Genomic DNA, 18,736 nt, shown 5'->3' with positions numbered 1-18,736 from the left:
TTTTATGACACCTCCCAGCCAGACTTGTTTTGCTGGGAATTTTCCAACAAATGTTTTTGTTGTTGAAAATTCTGGAGCTGTTGACTTCAGATTTACTTGGGAGAAATAATTAGTTTGAATAATCTGGCTGCCCATGGAAGAAGACTTTCAAATTTTTATATTTTTTTCAATGTCACCTTCAAGTTTAATCTCCTTTTTGGATTTCAGAATTTCAAGGTAGGAAACATTTCTGTCATCTTGAAAGGAGAAATAATCCCCTTATTCTGCAAAACTGACAGAAGACTTGAACATGATTTTTATTTATTTTCTTTAAATTAAAATAGAAGATAAGTAGTGTTATGATTATAGCATATATATTTTTGTTTGTTTGTAAAAAACACAGTCTCCCAAATAAATAATTTTAAAATTCAAAAGAATGTTTTTCTTTTCCTTTACTTTTGAGCATGGATAAGTCTAACATCACAGAAATGCAGTTATGTCATTAATTGCTAGAGTTATGGGATGAAAGTTGATCTAGCTTCAGCTATGGAAACAGCTATGGAGGCACTGGATTTCACACAGAAGCATGGAATGGCTGAAGTTGGAAGGTACTTCTGGAGGTCATCTGGTCCAAACCCCTGGCTAAGGCAAGGCCATCTAAAGCTGTTTGCCTATTTATGGGTGTATTTGTCTCATTCTCATTCTCGTAAACTCTGAGCAACTCCCTACATTTCTAGATGAGGCATATCTCATTCACAATATGATTATACAGTTCCTGATACAGCAACTAGATGAGCTACTATTAGATGTTATCTCAGTATTGGTATCAATATTCATGTCAACTGTGAAGGATTATATGAACACACAGTAGTAGGACATCAAGGTAGCTAAGAGGAGATTCACATCCATGACTTTTATATGCTAAATGTCACTCTTTCTCTGTAAAACAGCCAGTTGGCCAGCTGTTGTTCCCACAGGCAGTTTAAATATGACTTTTTTTTTTTTTTTTTTTTTTTTTTTTTTTTTTTTCTTGAGTAGAAAAGAGAATTTGGCTGTAAACATGCAAGATAAACTTTTCTGAGTGGAAAAGACTTTAGCTCACTTCATTTGTAGTGTGGCCTGAAGCTTTATTTTTAGTGAGGAAAAAAAAATAGGGATCCTTTATTTTCTGTTATTTGATGGCTGTCAGTAGTTCTTTCAGCTCTGCTGTTACCCGTGGTTTTGTTTCACTAAACTCATCAGGTTCTTTACAGAGTACTGTTTACTTTATGTAGAAAAAACAATTCCCAGAAAAGCTAGGTTAATCAGCTTGTAGAAAGTGCTATGCAGCTGTGGGTTGGTTCCTGTTGATTACTGAGCTACTTTGTATATTGTGGTATTCATGAGTATTCACTTCCTCAGTCTGTGGGTCATCTGGAGTCTGTGAAATGCTTCAGGGAACTTCTGGAATTGAAAAGGGCTGAACAGACCTTGGCATCTGTTTTGCTCTCTTGGGCTTCTTCAGGTTCCTTCAGTCCAAATCCAGCAGTAGCTCTGCAGCCAGGAATCCTCCTCAGCATTGGTGGGAGCAGCCTTTGAACACATGGCCAGGGATGGAGAGGCTCTTTGAGACGGCAGGACATACTGTGCCCCAGAGGCTTGGTGGTAGCAGCTGTTGTTCAGCAAGGATACTTGAAGAAATTTTAAGAATATACTATTTCCAATTTGCGCAGTGTCTTTTTGAAGATGCTTTTACGTTTCTAGTAATGAAGCTTAGACTGAAGCACACTTGTTCAGAAATTGACAGCTAGGAAGGGGGATAAAAAGAGATTTGTGGCCAAACTCTTCCTTTCTTGTAACGACAGAAGTCATGTTTCATTTTGAAGGGAATGGCACTGTCTGTACAATTACAACTGCAATCCTAAGAGCAGAACCTGGCCATCTGCAGACTAAGTATTCAAAAGCAGGCAAAACATGTCTAACACCAGGTTAATTTAAACTTGAGTAATACCCCAATGTTTTGTTTAAGGTTTCCATCTCTACCACCGATTACCAAGACTCATGCCCGAAAGCTGCATCCTGATTGCCATCGGAGCACTGGTTGGAGCGATCATCTTTGGTACCGATCACAAATCCCCACCAGTGATGAACACAAGTATTTACTTCTTGTATCTGCTTCCACCTATTGTCCTGGAAGAGGGCTATTTCATGCCAACTCGTCCATTTTTTGAAAACTTTGGGTCCATTCTGTGGTGGTCTGTGCTGGGATCTCTGCTGAACTCATTTGGGATTGGTCTCTCCCTCTATGGTGTGTGCCAGATTGAAGCCTTTGGCCTGACTGACCTGAACCTGCTGCAGAACCTGCTCTTTGGCAGCATGATTTCGGCTGTGGATCCTGTGGCAGCTCTGGAAGTTTTTGAAGAAGCCTCTGTTAATGAGCAGCTTTATATGATGATTTTTGGAGAGTCATTGCTAAATGATGGCATAACTGTGGTGAGTTTCTTTCCATTCCTTGTCTTTCTCTCTTAGGGCCCTTATAGCTTGTAGGTTTATCGGACACAGGGCAAGAGCAGCCCTGCGGAAGTCTTAGACACATTATTTATCATATATTCCACTGTCAACCCAAAACTAATTTTAATATATGTAAACACTACATTTTATATTAACTCTTACAAAAACGTGCTGGTTTAGAGCTTCTGGAAGAGATACTGCTTCTGAGTAGACATTGGAAACACACCCTATTCTTGCATTCACTGAGGTGAATGGATAAACAAAAGCTTATTTTGCTGATAGAACCAGTGTAAGACCTAGGAACATACTTGATATTGTGCAAGCAAATAAACAGAAAAATGTATTCCCTAAGGACTGAGGACAGCAGGGGTAGCAATACAAGAGACCTTCCAATATTCCATGTCTTAGAGAGCACTCATTAAAAAAAAAAGCCTAGTATGGACAATCTCTGGTGGCCTCAATCCCTCCTCCATCTACTGCTGAGACTTTTTCCCAGAGGCCTTGGACAGGAATTCCAAAACCCATGAATTGCTTCACATAAGTCTAATTCTGTCAGTAAAAAAATGACGTCATGACATCTGACAAGTGTTCATCTCTTTTGGGTATCAAGTGTCATCTCAAGTGTCCAGAAACAATACTTTGGAAAAATAGATTATTTTTTTTTTAATAGGAAAAGAGTTTTGTTGTTGTTGTTGTTGTTTTATTATTTTTATTTATTTAATTATTATTATTTTTAACAAAGGTCCTTTTGCTAATATATTCATCACTTTCTGCATAGTTATACTAAAACTTGGAGCAACATGAAATTCTAGCTGTGGGCCACATTTGACCAAGACACTTAGAACTTGAATGTTTTTCAAGCAAGACATTTCAAACAGGAAATTCATTGCACAGAAATCAAAAGGACTCTTCAGGCACTGAAAGTTAACTGCAGGTTAAGGAGTTTTGCTAGATAGCATCTTTACAGAATTTAAATCACAGGAATCTAAAACACACAAAAACTATTCAGATACTATTATACATGAGGTACAGTACAACCTGCACTTGTTAAATCTGTACAGAGTTCACTGCTGAAAGGCTTCATGGGAGAAGTGAAGTTCATGAGTAATGTGAAAAGGAAAAGGAATAAAGTAATTTCAGTAAATTCACAGCCTATCGATCATAAATCCGTATCTTGGTAAATCAGAAATGTAGGGCTATTGATTAAAGGACAAATGTTACTTAACTTTGCATGCATACTGCTAATGTGTTACAGCGGTAAAGCAAACAAGCAAACAAAATAATGCACAATTTATCTATCTGCTTAAGAACTTAATGCCTGTTCCTCACTCTGGAAGAACTTGTTTGGTCCATTTTCTGACTGGCTCTCTACCCAGTCTTCCTTTTGTTCCCATGTGTTTACAGTGTGGGTCCTAGTCATGATGGCATTTACACGAGCTTTCAGTCAGGATCCTGTTACAGCACAAATCTGCAGTACCAGAAAGTCTTTAAAATGAGTGGTATTTAGGCATTCCTCCACAGTACAAGGTGGTGTTAGCAAAAGAAATAAAAGGGCTTGCTACATCACTGTGAGTGAGTTCCCATTGCCCCACGCACCTCATCATTGGTCTCTTCTCACAGCAGCTATGTTGCGATCAGTTTGTCAGCTGCTGCTGGCACATCCCTGCATCAGCCACCTCTCACAGTTTTTCTGGGCATGCAGGTTTCCAAAGTCTCTACCTGAATTTATGTCAGAGAAGACTGAACTTCTCATGTGGATGGTTGCTTTTTCCTCCCTGATACTCCACTTGCTGTTTTAAAGTCTTTAAAACTGTTTACCTTAGCTGTCTTATCTTACCATTTCCTCACTATTTCTCTCTTAACAGTTTCCTTTGAGTTAACTCAATGTGTTTAAAAGGTAATATCACCAAGATATATTAAATACATATTATTTTCTATTGTTTGAATACAAATATCCCCTGGTTCTTTCCAGCCTGCTGGACATTTTCTCCCAGCAGGACAAACAGGTATGAGTTTTGCTGAACTTGTATGTTATATCTGAGGCAACAATATTTCCCCTTCTCCCATATATTTAGTTTAATATCTTGGTATTAAAAATTCCTAAACTAATTCACTGTAGAATTATAGCAGTTATTTAGGAGCTATTCCTTTGACTGAAGGTACTGGAACAGAAGATGATAATTGTACCCTTTGTACCCATTTGTACCTTTTCTCATTCTCCACAGATGGGCTATATCTGTCAATGGAACAAGAAGGTTCCAGGTCCTGTTGCCTCTTTTCCCAATAGCTTCTCCTGAGCAGACTTTTATCATTAGAATGTCTACATCAGTATTATTGCATAGATAGCAACAGGACTGGTCCTAGTGTGTATCTTAACATTAGTGCAATTTCAAAACCCCATCCAAAACAGTGTTATTGGTAAATTCAGTGCAGATTTCATTCAAATGTTGAACACAAATGGAGAACCCTGATCTTGCTGCTAAGTCTTTCAAGATTCTGAAGCTGTGCCCTTGCTTATGACCAGACCATTTCCATCTTGAAAGGAGCTGAGCACCTGTGTGCATCAGAAAACTAAACATTTCCCCTGACTACTTCATCTCTGGGGCTTGATTTTAGAAACTCTGAGAACACCTATATACCACAACATACTCCAAATGAAGCTGCAGTGACCATTTCCTCCAATGGTGTCAGCTCTTCCTTGTATGCAGCCACAGAACAGTTAAAGAAATCTCCTACATAATGGAGACCAAAGTAAAATTAATTTCTCTATTTGAGGGGGCTTGAATTTATGTCTCTGATGTCTCTGGGGAAGTCTTTGACCACTTGGTGTGTGAGAATTAGGGAGAAGGATGGAGATACTCTCTGCACCTGCCACTGAACTTAAGAATATAAAAAAAATCATGTGGCCAGAGAGGGGAAAAAAAGAAAGTTTTCAAGCTGTCTATGTTGGTGGTTAAGGTAGCCACTTGAAAATCTTTTCTTCCAATGTTTCTGATGTGAACACTGCATGCAATGTGTCACGTAGGCTGACAAAACAGCAGCTCAAGCAAGGAACCCAGCCCAGAGGAGGTGGTACTTTATGGGCAACAGTGTCACACTCTCTCTTCCTCTCCCTGGCTCTATCAGTCACCCAGTGACACACCACTACATGATAATGCCACGTCCAAAAAAAAAAAAGAAAAAGCACTGAAACATAACATTCACAAATTTGTTAAACGAGGCCAACTATCAATCTATAACTTCTTTGTGAGCAAACCAAGGCGTCAAGCTGATTCAGGCTTCCTTTCCATATAAATAACAAAGACTTGTCATAGAACAGATTGAAAGAAGCACTGAAGAGAAGAACTTGGAGGTGTTGGTTAATGGAAAACTCGACATGAGCTAGCAATGTGTGCTTGCAGCCCAGAAAGCCAACAATATCTTAGGGTGCATCAAAAGAATTGTGGCCAGCAGGTTGAGGGAGGTGATTCTCCCCCTCTGCTCTGCTCTCATGAGAACCTACCTGGAGCCCTGCATTCAGCTCTGGGGCCCCCAGCACAAGAAGGACATGGAAGTATTAGAGAGAGTCCAGAGGAAGTCCATGAGGATGATCAGGTGGCTGGAGCACCTCTCCTATGAAGACAGGCTGAGGTAGTTGGGGTCGTTCAACTTGGAGAGAGAAGGCTCCAAGGAGACCATATAGTGGCCTTCCAGTATATAAAGACGGCCTGCAGGAAAGCTGGAAAGGGATTCTTTGTCAGAGAATGTAGGGATAGGACAAATTAAAACTAAAACTAAAAAAAAAAAGAAATTAAACTAAAACGTGGGAGATTTAGATTAGATATAAGGAACAAATCCTTTACTATGAGGGTGGTGAGGCCCTGGTTGCCCAGAGAAGCTGTGGATGCCTCATCCCTGCAAGTGTTCAAGGCCAGGCTGGATGGGGCTTTGACCAACCTGGTCTGGTGGGAGGTGTCCCTGCCCATGGCAGGGGGCTGGAACTAGAAAGGCTTTAATGTCCCTTCCAACCCAAACTATTCTATTATTCTATGATTCTGTAAAGAATTATAGTACCTCATGTGCTGGAAACACTGTAAAGTAACTTAGCTAAGCAACATTTACTTGGGGTCTTACTTGTGTGATGTCCAATGTTGTTGTGAAGAACAGTTCACTTCCACAAATCACATTACAAAAGATGGAAATTGCATCGTATTTCAATAGCTACCATTATTGTGCAAATTCTCTTACGTTGTATAGCTACTTCAGGAGGCAGAAAAAGAGAGAAAAACTTAATAAATCATTTCCTGATGATAAATAGCCTTATTCAAAAGTGAGCATGGATCAATACCTTGATATCATTTATAAAGAATCACGTCTTAGAAAGAGATTGAAGTCAGCAAGAAAGAGGAAAGAGAGAGCAGGCTTTGTAATTAAACACTGCATGGTAAGTACTAGAAATTTTGCTTGCTGTGGGAAGACATGAACCCTCTTTTCCTTATGTGTCATTGAAGAACCCAATTTCATACATATTCACCCAGAAAAAAACATCTATGATGATTTGCTTTGGGATGCTTTCACATGAAATATTTTATTGCACTGTGTCTGTCCCCCAGAAATATTATCAATGAGCCTCCTGGAGAACAGACTTTGGAGCTCAGGATTATATGTTCCCAGCAGCAATTTAATATTGCACAGTAGCATGGGAATAATTATTATTTTAATAAGCTTAAATCCTCTACCTGCAAATATATGCTTTAATCTTCTTAACACTCTTCTGAAATTAACTATATGAAGAAGATAGACAAAAGAAAAACATAAAATAAATTATTTTTCTCTATTTTGTGTTGTGGAACTTATACTTTGGTGCAACAGCTATGGAGAAATGGTGTCTTTAGATGTTCCTAAAAGTCTCTTGAAAACTGAAAGGTGACTTTCATATGTTAGACATTTCCTATAAATAAATCTGTCAGGATTTAATGACAACCAACTGTCAGCAGCTTCTAAGAAATTTTTATCACTACTCCCTTCATTCCCGTGGAGACTTTGGATTAGTTTTTAAATAATGGATGAAAGAGGAACATACTGAAGATTTTTCATCATGAATTTCTGAATGAGAAATTATTAATAATATAAGTCTGGTAAACTTATCTGATCTAAAATAAATGAAATTATCTTTACAGACCAATTTATAATATATAGTGAATTCAATCTGTCATGTAATACAACATTGTTTTCTTTTTATTTTTGACATTTCAGGTTTTATAGTCAGAATGTAAGTATGAAGGGTCTTTAAGCCCTTTATGGTGCCATATCTTTTAGTTCCTACTTTGAAGTTGAGAGTACAGTCACAGAATTCCTGGGAATGAGTTTAAGTGGCATGAAACTGAAAACATACATGTATGAGGTTAGAGAGACTATGAACTTCACACACTGATGCTACATTAACATAGGATTTATAGGGAACAGGGTGGGCAAGGAAATGGAGGGAAACTCCAAAATAGAATGTTAAAAGTAAAGAGGTGTAGAGCCAGATTGGCACCTTTTTCAGCCAGATTGGAAAAGCTTCCTTTGAATATTTGTGTAAATGCAGTTGTGACAGCCATTTACTCTAGATTTTTCAGTGTTAATCATGATAGGATATAATTATTGTATCAAGAAGTCAACTCATTAAAACTTAGATTAAATAAGATTTCTACTTGAACACTAATAACAGAACTCTAATAATTGTGTTTATCTAGCTAGAGGCAACCTGAAACTGCTACTTTGCTGATCTGTCCAAAGCAATATCTGACACAAGTATATGCACATATATGTATGTATAAAATGTGTAAATTTACAAGTTTCAGAAAGAAATATAACTGCTATATCCTCATTTTTGCACATAGGTATTATATAATATATTCATCGCCTTCACCCAGATGCACAGGTATGAAGAGATTGAATCCATCGACATCCTTGCTGGCTTTGCTCGCTTCTTCGTGGTGGGGCTGGGTGGTATGCTGTTTGGCATCGTCTTTGGATTTGTTTCAGCACTCATGACTCGATTCACCCACAACGTTTCTGCTATTGAACCTTTGCTGGTCTTCATGTTCAGCTACCTGTCATACTTGTCTGCTGAAACCCTTTACATCTCGGGAATTTTGGCGTGAGTATTCCTTATGGCTTTTTGGATGTGCTCTTTAGAGAACAGGAAACCTTTCATGGAGGTTGTTTGCTTGAGGCTAGTGTAACACCATCATTTTCAGCATCTGGCCTAGAGACCTGCAGTGAATGGCTTCTAAGGGGTCTGTAAGTGCATCGATAATTAGGAAAAGCAATCCTATACTCAGTGTAGGCATAAATGTAGTACTGAGGAGTGGATATCTGTGCTGGTGTTTTGGGGAGACTTTTGCCTGCCAGAAAAAAGAAAAAAAAAGTTTGCACTTGTGTAATGTGACCAGTGCTGACACCAGCTGGCTGTTTTCTATTCCTTGGGGCATGAAGGAGCAGTCTGCTACCTTTGGTAAGACCAGTTCAGTGAGAGAATGATCTGATGCCACTGGTACTAGACCAGTGTGTCTGCATTTATTGGTAAGCATCATCACCATCAAACTACAATAGGGATAAAAAGTAAGGTGTGGAAACTGTAAAAAAAAAAAAATATATATATATATATATATATATATATATATATATAAATGTCAGAGTTATTGCTTTTGTATATAGTTGTGAACATAAGTTCTAATGTAGTTTACTGGAATTACACTACTCTAGAACAACATCAGTAGAAGAAGAGAAAGGAAGGAATAGGAGACAAAAGTGAGAAACATCAGGAAAAGACTGCTGGTAGAGGAAAAGATCCTGCACCTAACAACCTCTCAGAAGGGTGAAGTATAAAGAAGGTGTACCCAGTGAGGTGGCAAATGCCCCAGCTAGTGCTGTGGGCTGCCCAGCTGGTGGGCGGCAGGAGCTGGTGTGGCTTGCATTGGCTCTGAGCTCACAAGCCGGTGAGGCCTCACAGGCTTTGGTGCTCCCAGAGGAAAGAGATCTCCAGAAAACTCTTACTTACATATTGAGAACAAACCAGTTAAAATTTAATAAATTAAAGTGTGTAGCTGTTGCTTTCCAGACAGGTACATTTGCTCATGTCTACTTGTCAAACCCTGGTTTGGTTAGCTGTACAGCACAACTGGCTTTGTACAAGCAACCTTTTCAGGATTGCCTGGGAAGCTAGTTTGGAATATTTAACCATATTAAATAAGTATTTAGGTAGGAAGTATGTTTCTCTGGGCAATTAGACAACAGAATTGAATCTTAGGCTTTGTTTTGCATCTCCAGCACACTTGCCCTAAGGTGACTGGTGACTTTAGATGAGCAGGGTTAGACCACCTGTATAGTGATCACAGATACTACATGGACCCTTTCCCACCTGTATTGCCCAGAATAATGCTTCCCTGCCTATTTGTTACACACGACTATGTAGCTCTTTATTCCTCTTGCTTTTTATTTTCATTAGAGTATTGAAATTATTAGTAATAAAAAATGTTAATATAATTGGGATTCATTATTCTTACTGCTTCATTGAGGAAATTATTACTTGTTTTAGGGATGGGAACTTATTGTCACCCTTCTGAATTATTGAGGAATTCATTCATTTGTCACTTGGGTCATGAAAGTCTATTATGCATGTGTCTTTGAAAGTCAACAGTATTAAACTTTAATGCTTAATGACATTGTCTTAAAGTGTTCTTGGACCTGCTAAATGTCTCATTTCTACCAGAATACCCTTGAGATTTCTTCAGTGGAAATTAAATGAGCAGAAACTAGATGAAGGTTTATTTAACGAGCAGTCAACATTCTCTGAATTCACAAGTTCAGAAAAATATAATCCCAAGAAGCCCCTAAAGACTAAAAGAATATCAACAGAAACTAGACGGATGATGGAATATATTACTACCATAGCACTGAATCTATCTACATACTACTGTGGAAAATAAAGGGGATAAGAGAAACCATCTTCAGTAGTCCTGTTTGAAGACTACTGCTCAGTATGAATGTGACCAGCATCTGTGCTGGATCGTGGCTGATACCTCTGAAGCAGGCTCTAGTCTTGATTAACAGTAAAGATGTGGAAAAAGATTCTTTTCCTTCCTTAGGAGTATCCCCCACATTGTGAGCAACTAAAAGGGGTGAAGGACACATCTGTAGGGTAATTAATTTTCCCCACAGTGGGTTTCTGTAGGATGGAAATTTCTGAATCTTAATATGGTCCTGCTGATCTGTCACCCAGCTGGAAGGGAGCCAGTGGGGGCTTTGGCCAATGTAGAGGACTACCACCATATTCTCCCACCATCGTCTTGAAGCAGAAGATCACTGACAGGCAGGTTATGTCCCTCTAACTGATCTATCCACAGGCTGGTACGAAATTGACCGCCCTTTGTTTGAGACTCAAATATTTGTTGTGTGGTGGTTGTGTGTTAGACATTCAAAATAAAATGGACTTTGAACAGGAATATGATACCCTCACTTCCTCCCCAGGGAGGCTGACTGATTTGCTTCCTTTTTCCTGTATACAAAATTGGTTCACAGTGCTGCATTAAGATGTTCTCACTGAAATAGCTAGTGTTACTGAAGAAGTAAAATGCTATATGATATTAGAAAGGTTAAAAGTCAGTGATGGAGAGTACAGGTAATGAAGGCAAAAGTTGTTCTTAAATAAAATAAAATTAAAAATAATAATTTAAAAAACTGTTTGTAGCTGATCTGTGATGTTTTGCCTGGTACAGCATGACAGCATGTGCAGTGACCATGAAGAAATATGTGGAGGAGAACGTTTCCCAGAATTCCTATACGACAATAAAATACTTCATGAAGATGCTGGGCAGCGTCAGTGAGACCCTGATTTTTGTATTCATGGGAGTGTCTACAGTGGGAAAAAACCACGAGTGGAACTGGGCCTTCATTTGCTTCACTCTGCTTTTCTGCCTCATTTGGCGAGCACTGAGTAAGTCAGCTTTTGTGGGCAAGCTACATCTCTGAGGGAAAACTTTTTGTGCAAAGGTATGTTAGTAAAGCCTGTGCAGACTGGTATAACCGGTTTAATAACGAATTTCCTAGGCATGCATTACAGTCAACTTAATTTCATAAATCCCCATGTGCAGAAAAAGAGGAAAAAACAAACTCAAACAAATCTTAATGCCAGTCTCCAAGTGCAGGCTTTATGATTAAGCAAGAACGGAAAACTTTAAGCAAAATTAAAATATTACCATGATTACGCCTATATAGAAGCAGATATCTTAGTTAACTATATGCCCTTGGGTAAGTGGACTTAATAATTTAATTGCATTCTATAATTAGCTTTCTAATTGGATAATAAATGTATATAAGCATGCTTCTGGTCCTGGGTCTATAATACTAAAGGTCCTGTGCCAGGAGTGCCTAGAGGACGTCAGACTATATGTGGGACACAATTTCTCATCTTCTCCTAATGTCCAGGATGGGTCAGCAGAAAATGAAAAGTTGGGAGAGAGAGGATAGGAAGGCACAGAGGAGGAATTATGCTCTTTGTGAAGGTGTGTATTGAACGTATGGAGTTCCCTTGGCAAATGTGAGGAATCAGCAGAGAGTTTGTGCTTAAGGATCAGAGGACAGACCAGTACAGCTGATGTTTTGACAGGTGTTTACTGCAGCTCTCCTGATCAACAGAAGGAGGCAGATGAACCATATTTTATGCTCTGTAGAAAGTATCACAGTCACAGGCCCCACTACTCATGAGAGACTTCGACTACCCCGATATCTGTTGGAAGGGCAGTATGGCTATGTACGAGACATCCAGGAGATTTCTGAAAAATGTTGAAGACAATTTCTTGATGCAGGTGATTGAAGAACCAGCTGTGGAATATGCTTTGTCACAAGTCAAAAATGTGCCTTTGTGACAAAATAGGCCAACGGCATCCTGGGCTACACTAGCAAGTGTGTAGCCAGAAGGTCCAAGGAAGTGTTATTTCCCATCTGTTCAGCACTGGTGAGAGTATGTGGTGTGTCCAGTTCTTGGCTCCCTGTTAAAGGAAAGATATGGAGGTTCTGGAGGAAGTGCAAGAGGTCACCAAACTGGTAAGGACCTAGAGCACTGGATATACAAGGAGAGCCTGAGAGAGCTCAGCCTGAAAAAGAGAGAGCTCACAGAAAACCTTATTGCTGTCTACAAGTACTTGATCAGAGGGTAGAGAGAAGATAAAGCCTGATCAGAGAACAGAGAGAAGATGAAGCCAGACTCTTCTCAGAGGTGCACATCAGTAAGATAAGAGGTTACAGACACAAGGTAGAATATGGGAAATTCTAATTAGATAGTAGGAACCCATTTAACATGAGAGTGATCCAATATTACAACAGCAGCACAACTCTACAACCTTGAAGGTACTCAAGACTTGATTAGTGCTCTGAGCAACCTGATTTGATTAGATCTCCTTTGAGTAGGAGTTTGTTCTAGATGACCTCCAACGGTCACTTCCAACATGCAATACTCTGAGTTTGGGACCAACTAAGCATAGGCATCAAAGAGCTGAGGTTAAGGTGCTATTTCTTAAATCTCTCAGGTAGCACTGGCACATTGGAACAGTTCTGTTATATAGTGATGACACAATTACTCAACTGTAAAGGTGATGTGATTGTTGTGGGTTTGAAAGCAAGAAGGCAATGATTAAATATTTCCTTGCTAACCCTGGGCCAACAGTGCCCTGTATGTCTTTAAAAGGCTTCCTTTTGGAGTCCATATAGGAATAACCTTCCAAAAAAGAGATAAAAAATCTTCCGTGTGTAAAACCACTTTGCTGTTACATGCCCCTTTGTCTCTCAAACACCAAAGGGAGTGCAAGAGTTTTCTAGAGGATGGTCAAAATATTTCCCCTGAACTTGTTTGCTAAAATGATTGCATCATTTTCTCTGAAGCTTGAATAAGGTAAAAAGAATTGGTTTGAAGGTGACACATAACACAGTTTCGGTCTGAGTAGTTGATTATCTAGCATAATGTATTGGTTTATGCAGCCAGGGTTTTGTACTGGGAGGTGCTCCAGGGGTGGCCTCTGTGAGCAGAGCCCAGCAGCTGCCCCATGTCAGAACAGGGCCAGCTCCAGATGGCTCCAAAAGGGACCCGCTGCTGGCCAGAGCCAAGACAATATGTGATTCTGGTTGTGACTCTTTGGAATCATATTTAAGAAAGAGAAAAACCTGTTGTGCAACAGCAGACGGGAGACAGGAGTGAGACAATGTGAGAGAAGCCACCCTGCAGGCACCAAAGTCAATTCAGAAGGAGGGCAGGAGGTGCTCCAGGCACAAAGCAGCAGCTCCTGTGCGACTTGTGGAGAGGCCCTGTTGGAGCAGGCTGTCCCCCTGCAGCCAATGAGTCCCACATGGAGGAGATCTCCATGCTGCAGCCTGTGGAGTAGCCCCTGCAGGAGTAGGCCCTGAGCTGGAGCTGCAGCCCGTGGAGCTCACGCAGGAGCAGGAGTTTGGGGGGAGCCGCTGCCCATAGGGGACCCATGCTGGAGCAGTTTGCTCCTGGGGATGGACCCCGTGGTACGGAGCCATGTGGGAGCAGTTGTTGAAGAGCTGCTGCCTGTGGGCAGCCCCCACAGGATCAGTTTGGGAAGGACGGCATCCCGTGGGAGGGACCCCATGTGGAGCAGGGGCAGAGAGTGACTGTGAAGGAGTGGTGGAGACGAAGCTTTAGGGACTGACCACAGCCCCCATTCCCCATACCCCTTTGCTGCTTGGGGGGAGGAGGTAGAAGAGGGTGGATGTGGGAAAGGTGTTTGTAGTTTCCTTTTATCTTTGCACTGCTCAAGTCTGAGGGCAATAAGCAATACATTTCATTAATCTCCCTGTGCTGAGTCTGTTTTGCCCATAACAGTAACTGTGAGTGATCTTCCTGTCCTTATCTCAACCCACAAGTTTGCTTTTGTTTTCATTATATTTTCTCCCCCTGTCCTTCTGCGGAGAGGCAATGAGAGATTTGGTGTTGTGGTGCTTAGCTGCCCATCAATGTTAAACTACCATACATATCTAAAGCTAGTGCTGCTAAACTTACCCAAAATAATTCACTAAATTTATCAGTGAATACAGAGTAAAATAACACCAGTAATTATCATGATTTTTCAATACTTACTTTAGCAATATAAGTTTCCACACAAATCACACACAAATCATAGGATAAAAAACCACCAGTCCTTACATAGCCACAGGCTGTCTGACTAATTTTAACTTTTATTGACGTTTATTGAAAGCAAAATGAAGTCTGAGAAATAAACAGAGAATTACAGAGACAGAAAGCCAGAGGATTAAAAATTAAAATGTTATTACTCTGCCTTTCAGTGAACCTATCCACAGGATTTGTTGGTAAAGAATTGTTCAAACACTTTGGGCAGACACTGTGAAAGCAGGAAACATTGCAAGGGAAGGCACAGGAAAAAACTCTCAATTAGTTTTTTTTTTTTTTTTTTTTTTTTTTTTTTGTGTCCAGAACACTTCAGAGAAGTGCAACATAAAGACAGGAAGTAAATCTTTTCCCCTAATCTCACTTCTAAACCCATATGAGAATTTAAAACTTGAAGCAGTTAATAAACACACACTTTTCTAGGACTTTTTCACACAAAGATTAAATATTTGGTCAAAGAAAAGCTACAAGAACCAAAAATTATAAAGAAAGGTCTGTCAACTGCTGCCTGAGACAAAACATGTTTTGTTTTGCTTTGAATATTTTCTTTTTCTGCTTTCTTAATAACAATTGGGGTTTGTTTGTTTGTTTGTTTTGCCTTCTTAGGCGTATTTGCTCTCTTCTATATCAGTAACAAGTTCCGAACGTATCCCTTCACTGTGAAAGACCAACTCATTATTTCCTACAGTGGTCTTCGAGGAGCCAGCAGCTTCTCTCTTGCGTTCTTGCTCCCAGTGAACCTCTTTCCAAGGAAAAATTTGTTCATTACTGCTACACTTGTAGTTATATACTTTACAGTGTTCATCCAGGTAAGTGGATGTATTGCTTAATGTATAGCTTTCACAAAACCAAGGTGACCAGGTCATTCTACTTGGTTTACACTGCTACACAAGGAGGAACTGGATCTTCTGGATGTCCCATACTCTTTATTTTCCCCTACAAATAACTCAGATACTCTTGGGTGTCCACAGAGCACTATGCACCTCAGCATAATAGTGGTTAGGCATTTAGATCCCATCGGAATGTTTTCATAAAACCAGTTTTGTTTCTATTTCCCTTTTTTTAAATGCTAGATTCTCTAGTAGTGCAATAGAGAATCGGGAACAGCTGAAAATAGTTTCTACACAAAAAACAAAACAAAAAAAAGAACCAAGCCAAATCAAACCAAACCAAAATGCTTAATTCTGAAAATATAGAAGTAAGAGTTTTCAAGACCATAAGGACCTCACAAAGACAATGCCTTCTTCCAACTGAATGCTGTTTTGGTGAAAGTTGGCAATGAGTCAGTTACTTTATGTGGTTAAAACATGTTGATAAACACAGTCTTGATTAAAATATAGGTACACATTTTTTAGTTTTTGTTTTTGAGTTTTAATCTTCTCCTGTTGTAACCGATCATTATCCTAAGACAGCTTTTCTGACTGATTAAAATGAAATCCGCTTTCTTGTTTTCTGCTTTAATTTTTGAGATATTATTAACACTTCAACTTACTGTTCCAAATGCAGGGAATCACAATTGGACCATTGGTCAGATATCTAGATGTTAAAAAGACCAACAAAAAGGAGTCCATCAATGAAGAAATTCACATGAGAGTAAGTTTTTGATACCAGTAAGTAGTAGCCTAAAAAGAAAAGGTAGGGTGTTCAGAAAGAGATGGATTAAAGGAGGCATTTGGTAGCCCTGGTATTTACTGAATTTGGGCTTCTTATGCTTTTTAGAACATTTAGAGGGAAATCTAGGCATAATATTCTAAAATGTGATAGTTCATTTGTATTCATAGTGACTGTCACATTATAATAATACTGTACTGTAACTGACATGGCATAGCAGGACTCTTACATCTGGATACTTGTGACCATGGTGGGACAGATACATAAAAGCAGCATTTACAAAATGCATTTATCATCCTTTCCAGACAGATTTGTTAGATACCTCTGTTGCCATCTTTTGATTGATTATAAACACATTGACACCTTAAAAGTCTTAATCATGTTTTGGTGAAGTGAAAAGGGTTGAATCATTGGTCTGCAAATTTAATTCTGAATAACAGTCTTTTTCCCTTTCAAACATTTGCTTTAGCTCTCAAGTTACCTATGTATAAAATAATAGAAAACTGCTCAAAATAACTTAGCAACACTAGGCAAAATATGCATACACTTTTATTTTTACTCTAGGGAATATATCTGAAATTAACAAAATGATCGTGCCTTAAAATTAAACACATTCAAAAACCATTAGCAAAACCAGAGCATCTCAACTGATTTGAATTTGAATTGAATTTGATTCTTGCTATTCCAACCTTTGCATTTAGCTTTGAATGGTAATTGTTCAAAAGCACCACTTACAGCTATACATATGGAGGAACTGGTCATTTTCTGTCTGTTTCCGTAATGCTAGAAATGGACAGAAGATGACTGAAAATTCTGATACTTAGCAGTGATGAACTTGCCATTCTCATGACAATATACAAAATCCTCAGGGAATTTGCAGGTCATGGCAAGGGCTAAAGTGTGGAGTACCTGGCCCCACACATGCAGAGGGATGTCACACATACAGAAAGAAGACCTAGGTGGCATATCCAATAATTTTGGTTTTGGTCTCAGTAGACAAAAAGGACCATGCAATTTAGATGCTCAGTATTGTTTTCCACTGTGTACAGCCCTTTACTCAGTTTTGTATTTTGTTAGGTGATGGTGAGATGATATCAGACAGAACTGCCACCTCAATCAAAATATTGCCACTGCAGCCAAGCACAGTGGGATGGATATTTGCCTTGATTTTTAGAAAAATGTAGTTATTTTCAGAATTAACTCACCCTTCCCATTTAAAAAATATAAAAAAAAAAAAAAAGAAAGGAAGAAAGGAAGAAAGGAAGGAAGGAAGGAAGGAAGGAAGGAAGGAAGGAAGGAAGGAAGGAAGGAAGGAAGGAAGGAAGGAAGGAAGGAAGGAAGGAAGAAAGAAAGAAAGAAAGAAAGAAAGAAAGAAAGAAAGAAAGAAAGAAAGAAAGAAAGAAAGAAAGAAAGAAAGAAAGAAAGAAAGAAAGAAAAAGGAAAAAGGAAAAAAAAAAAAAGAGAAAATCCTATCAACAGTTGCATATTTGTGGTGACATTATTTTCTCATAATGGCCACTTAAATTTCTTCCGTGTTTGTTTCTCCAGTTGATGGATCACTTCAAGGCTGGTATTGAAGACGTATGTGGACATTGGAGTCATTATCAGCTGAGAGATAAGTAAGCATCTCTTACTGCAGACTATTATAATAAAATAACCTATCATCTGTGATGTAAAATACAAAAGGTAAATAGAATAAGAAATCCATCTTGTGCCCCATGAGGCTAAAATAGCATGAAAATATTGGGGACGTGTGCAATATCTCTTTTTAAAAAGTGAACTCCTGAGTAATCGCTATCTCTTGGGATTGCAGTGCCCATATATTGTCTGCTAAATTGCTTCTGCACAAACAGGGATAAAATGAGCCTTCTGAAAGAAAAAAACGTAGCAGATAAATTCATGCTGCAGGCATCAGACTATGCATATAGCTTTGGCATAAATCTTTGGTCTGTGGCAGTGTTCCTTTAGGTTGAGATTTGGAATGGAAGATGTGTATGGTGTCAGTGCTTCACTGTCTTTCTCTATAAGCCTCCAAGACAAATACAATCCCTTGTAGGTGAGTACAGATTATAGAATTACTAATTTTTCCTTACAAATCTTTGTAATTAGTTATATTCAAAATTAAAAAAAAAATAGTGGAGGAAATGTTGGCATTTAAATATCGAGTAGCACAGGCAGATACTTTCATTCTGGTCTTCACTCAGGAAATCACAGAATCACAGAATCCCCAAATGGCTAAGATTGGAAGGAACCTCTAAGTCCTACCACCCTGATAAGCAGGATCACCTAGAGCACATTACGCAGGATGGCATCCAGGAGGGGTTTGAATATCTCCAGAGAAGGAGAATCCACAACCTCTCTGGGTAACCTCTGCCAGTGCTCTGTCACCCTCACAGTAAAGAAGTGCCCTCTCATATTGAGCCAGAACCTTCTGTGCTTCAGCTTGTGCCTGTTGTCTCTCATCCTGGTGCAGGGCACAACTGAGAA

General features: G+C 39.2%; 1 protein-coding gene across 1 annotated transcript in view; it reads left to right on the top strand.

Moving 5' to 3' along the window:
- SLC9A4 (solute carrier family 9 member A4) overlaps nt 1–18,736 on the top strand; it is a 42,424-nt gene that overhangs the window by 3,319 nt on the left and 20,369 nt on the right. Inside the window, 6 exon segments of the mRNA XM_068680060.1 lie at nt 1,988–2,451; nt 8,334–8,593; nt 11,214–11,431; nt 15,245–15,447; nt 16,145–16,231; nt 17,798–17,868. Of these exon segments, the coding sequence (XP_068536161.1) occupies nt 1,988–2,451; nt 8,334–8,593; nt 11,214–11,431; nt 15,245–15,447; nt 16,145–16,231; nt 17,798–17,868 (1,303 nt within the window).

Source organism: Anas acuta, chromosome 1 (genome assembly GCF_963932015.1).
Source record: "Anas acuta chromosome 1, bAnaAcu1.1, whole genome shotgun sequence".
In the NCBI taxonomy this organism is placed as follows: domain Eukaryota; kingdom Metazoa; phylum Chordata; class Aves; order Anseriformes; family Anatidae; genus Anas; species Anas acuta.
The sequence above is the reverse complement of the archived record's forward strand: the minus strand, read 5'-3'. Positions and strand labels throughout refer to the sequence as shown.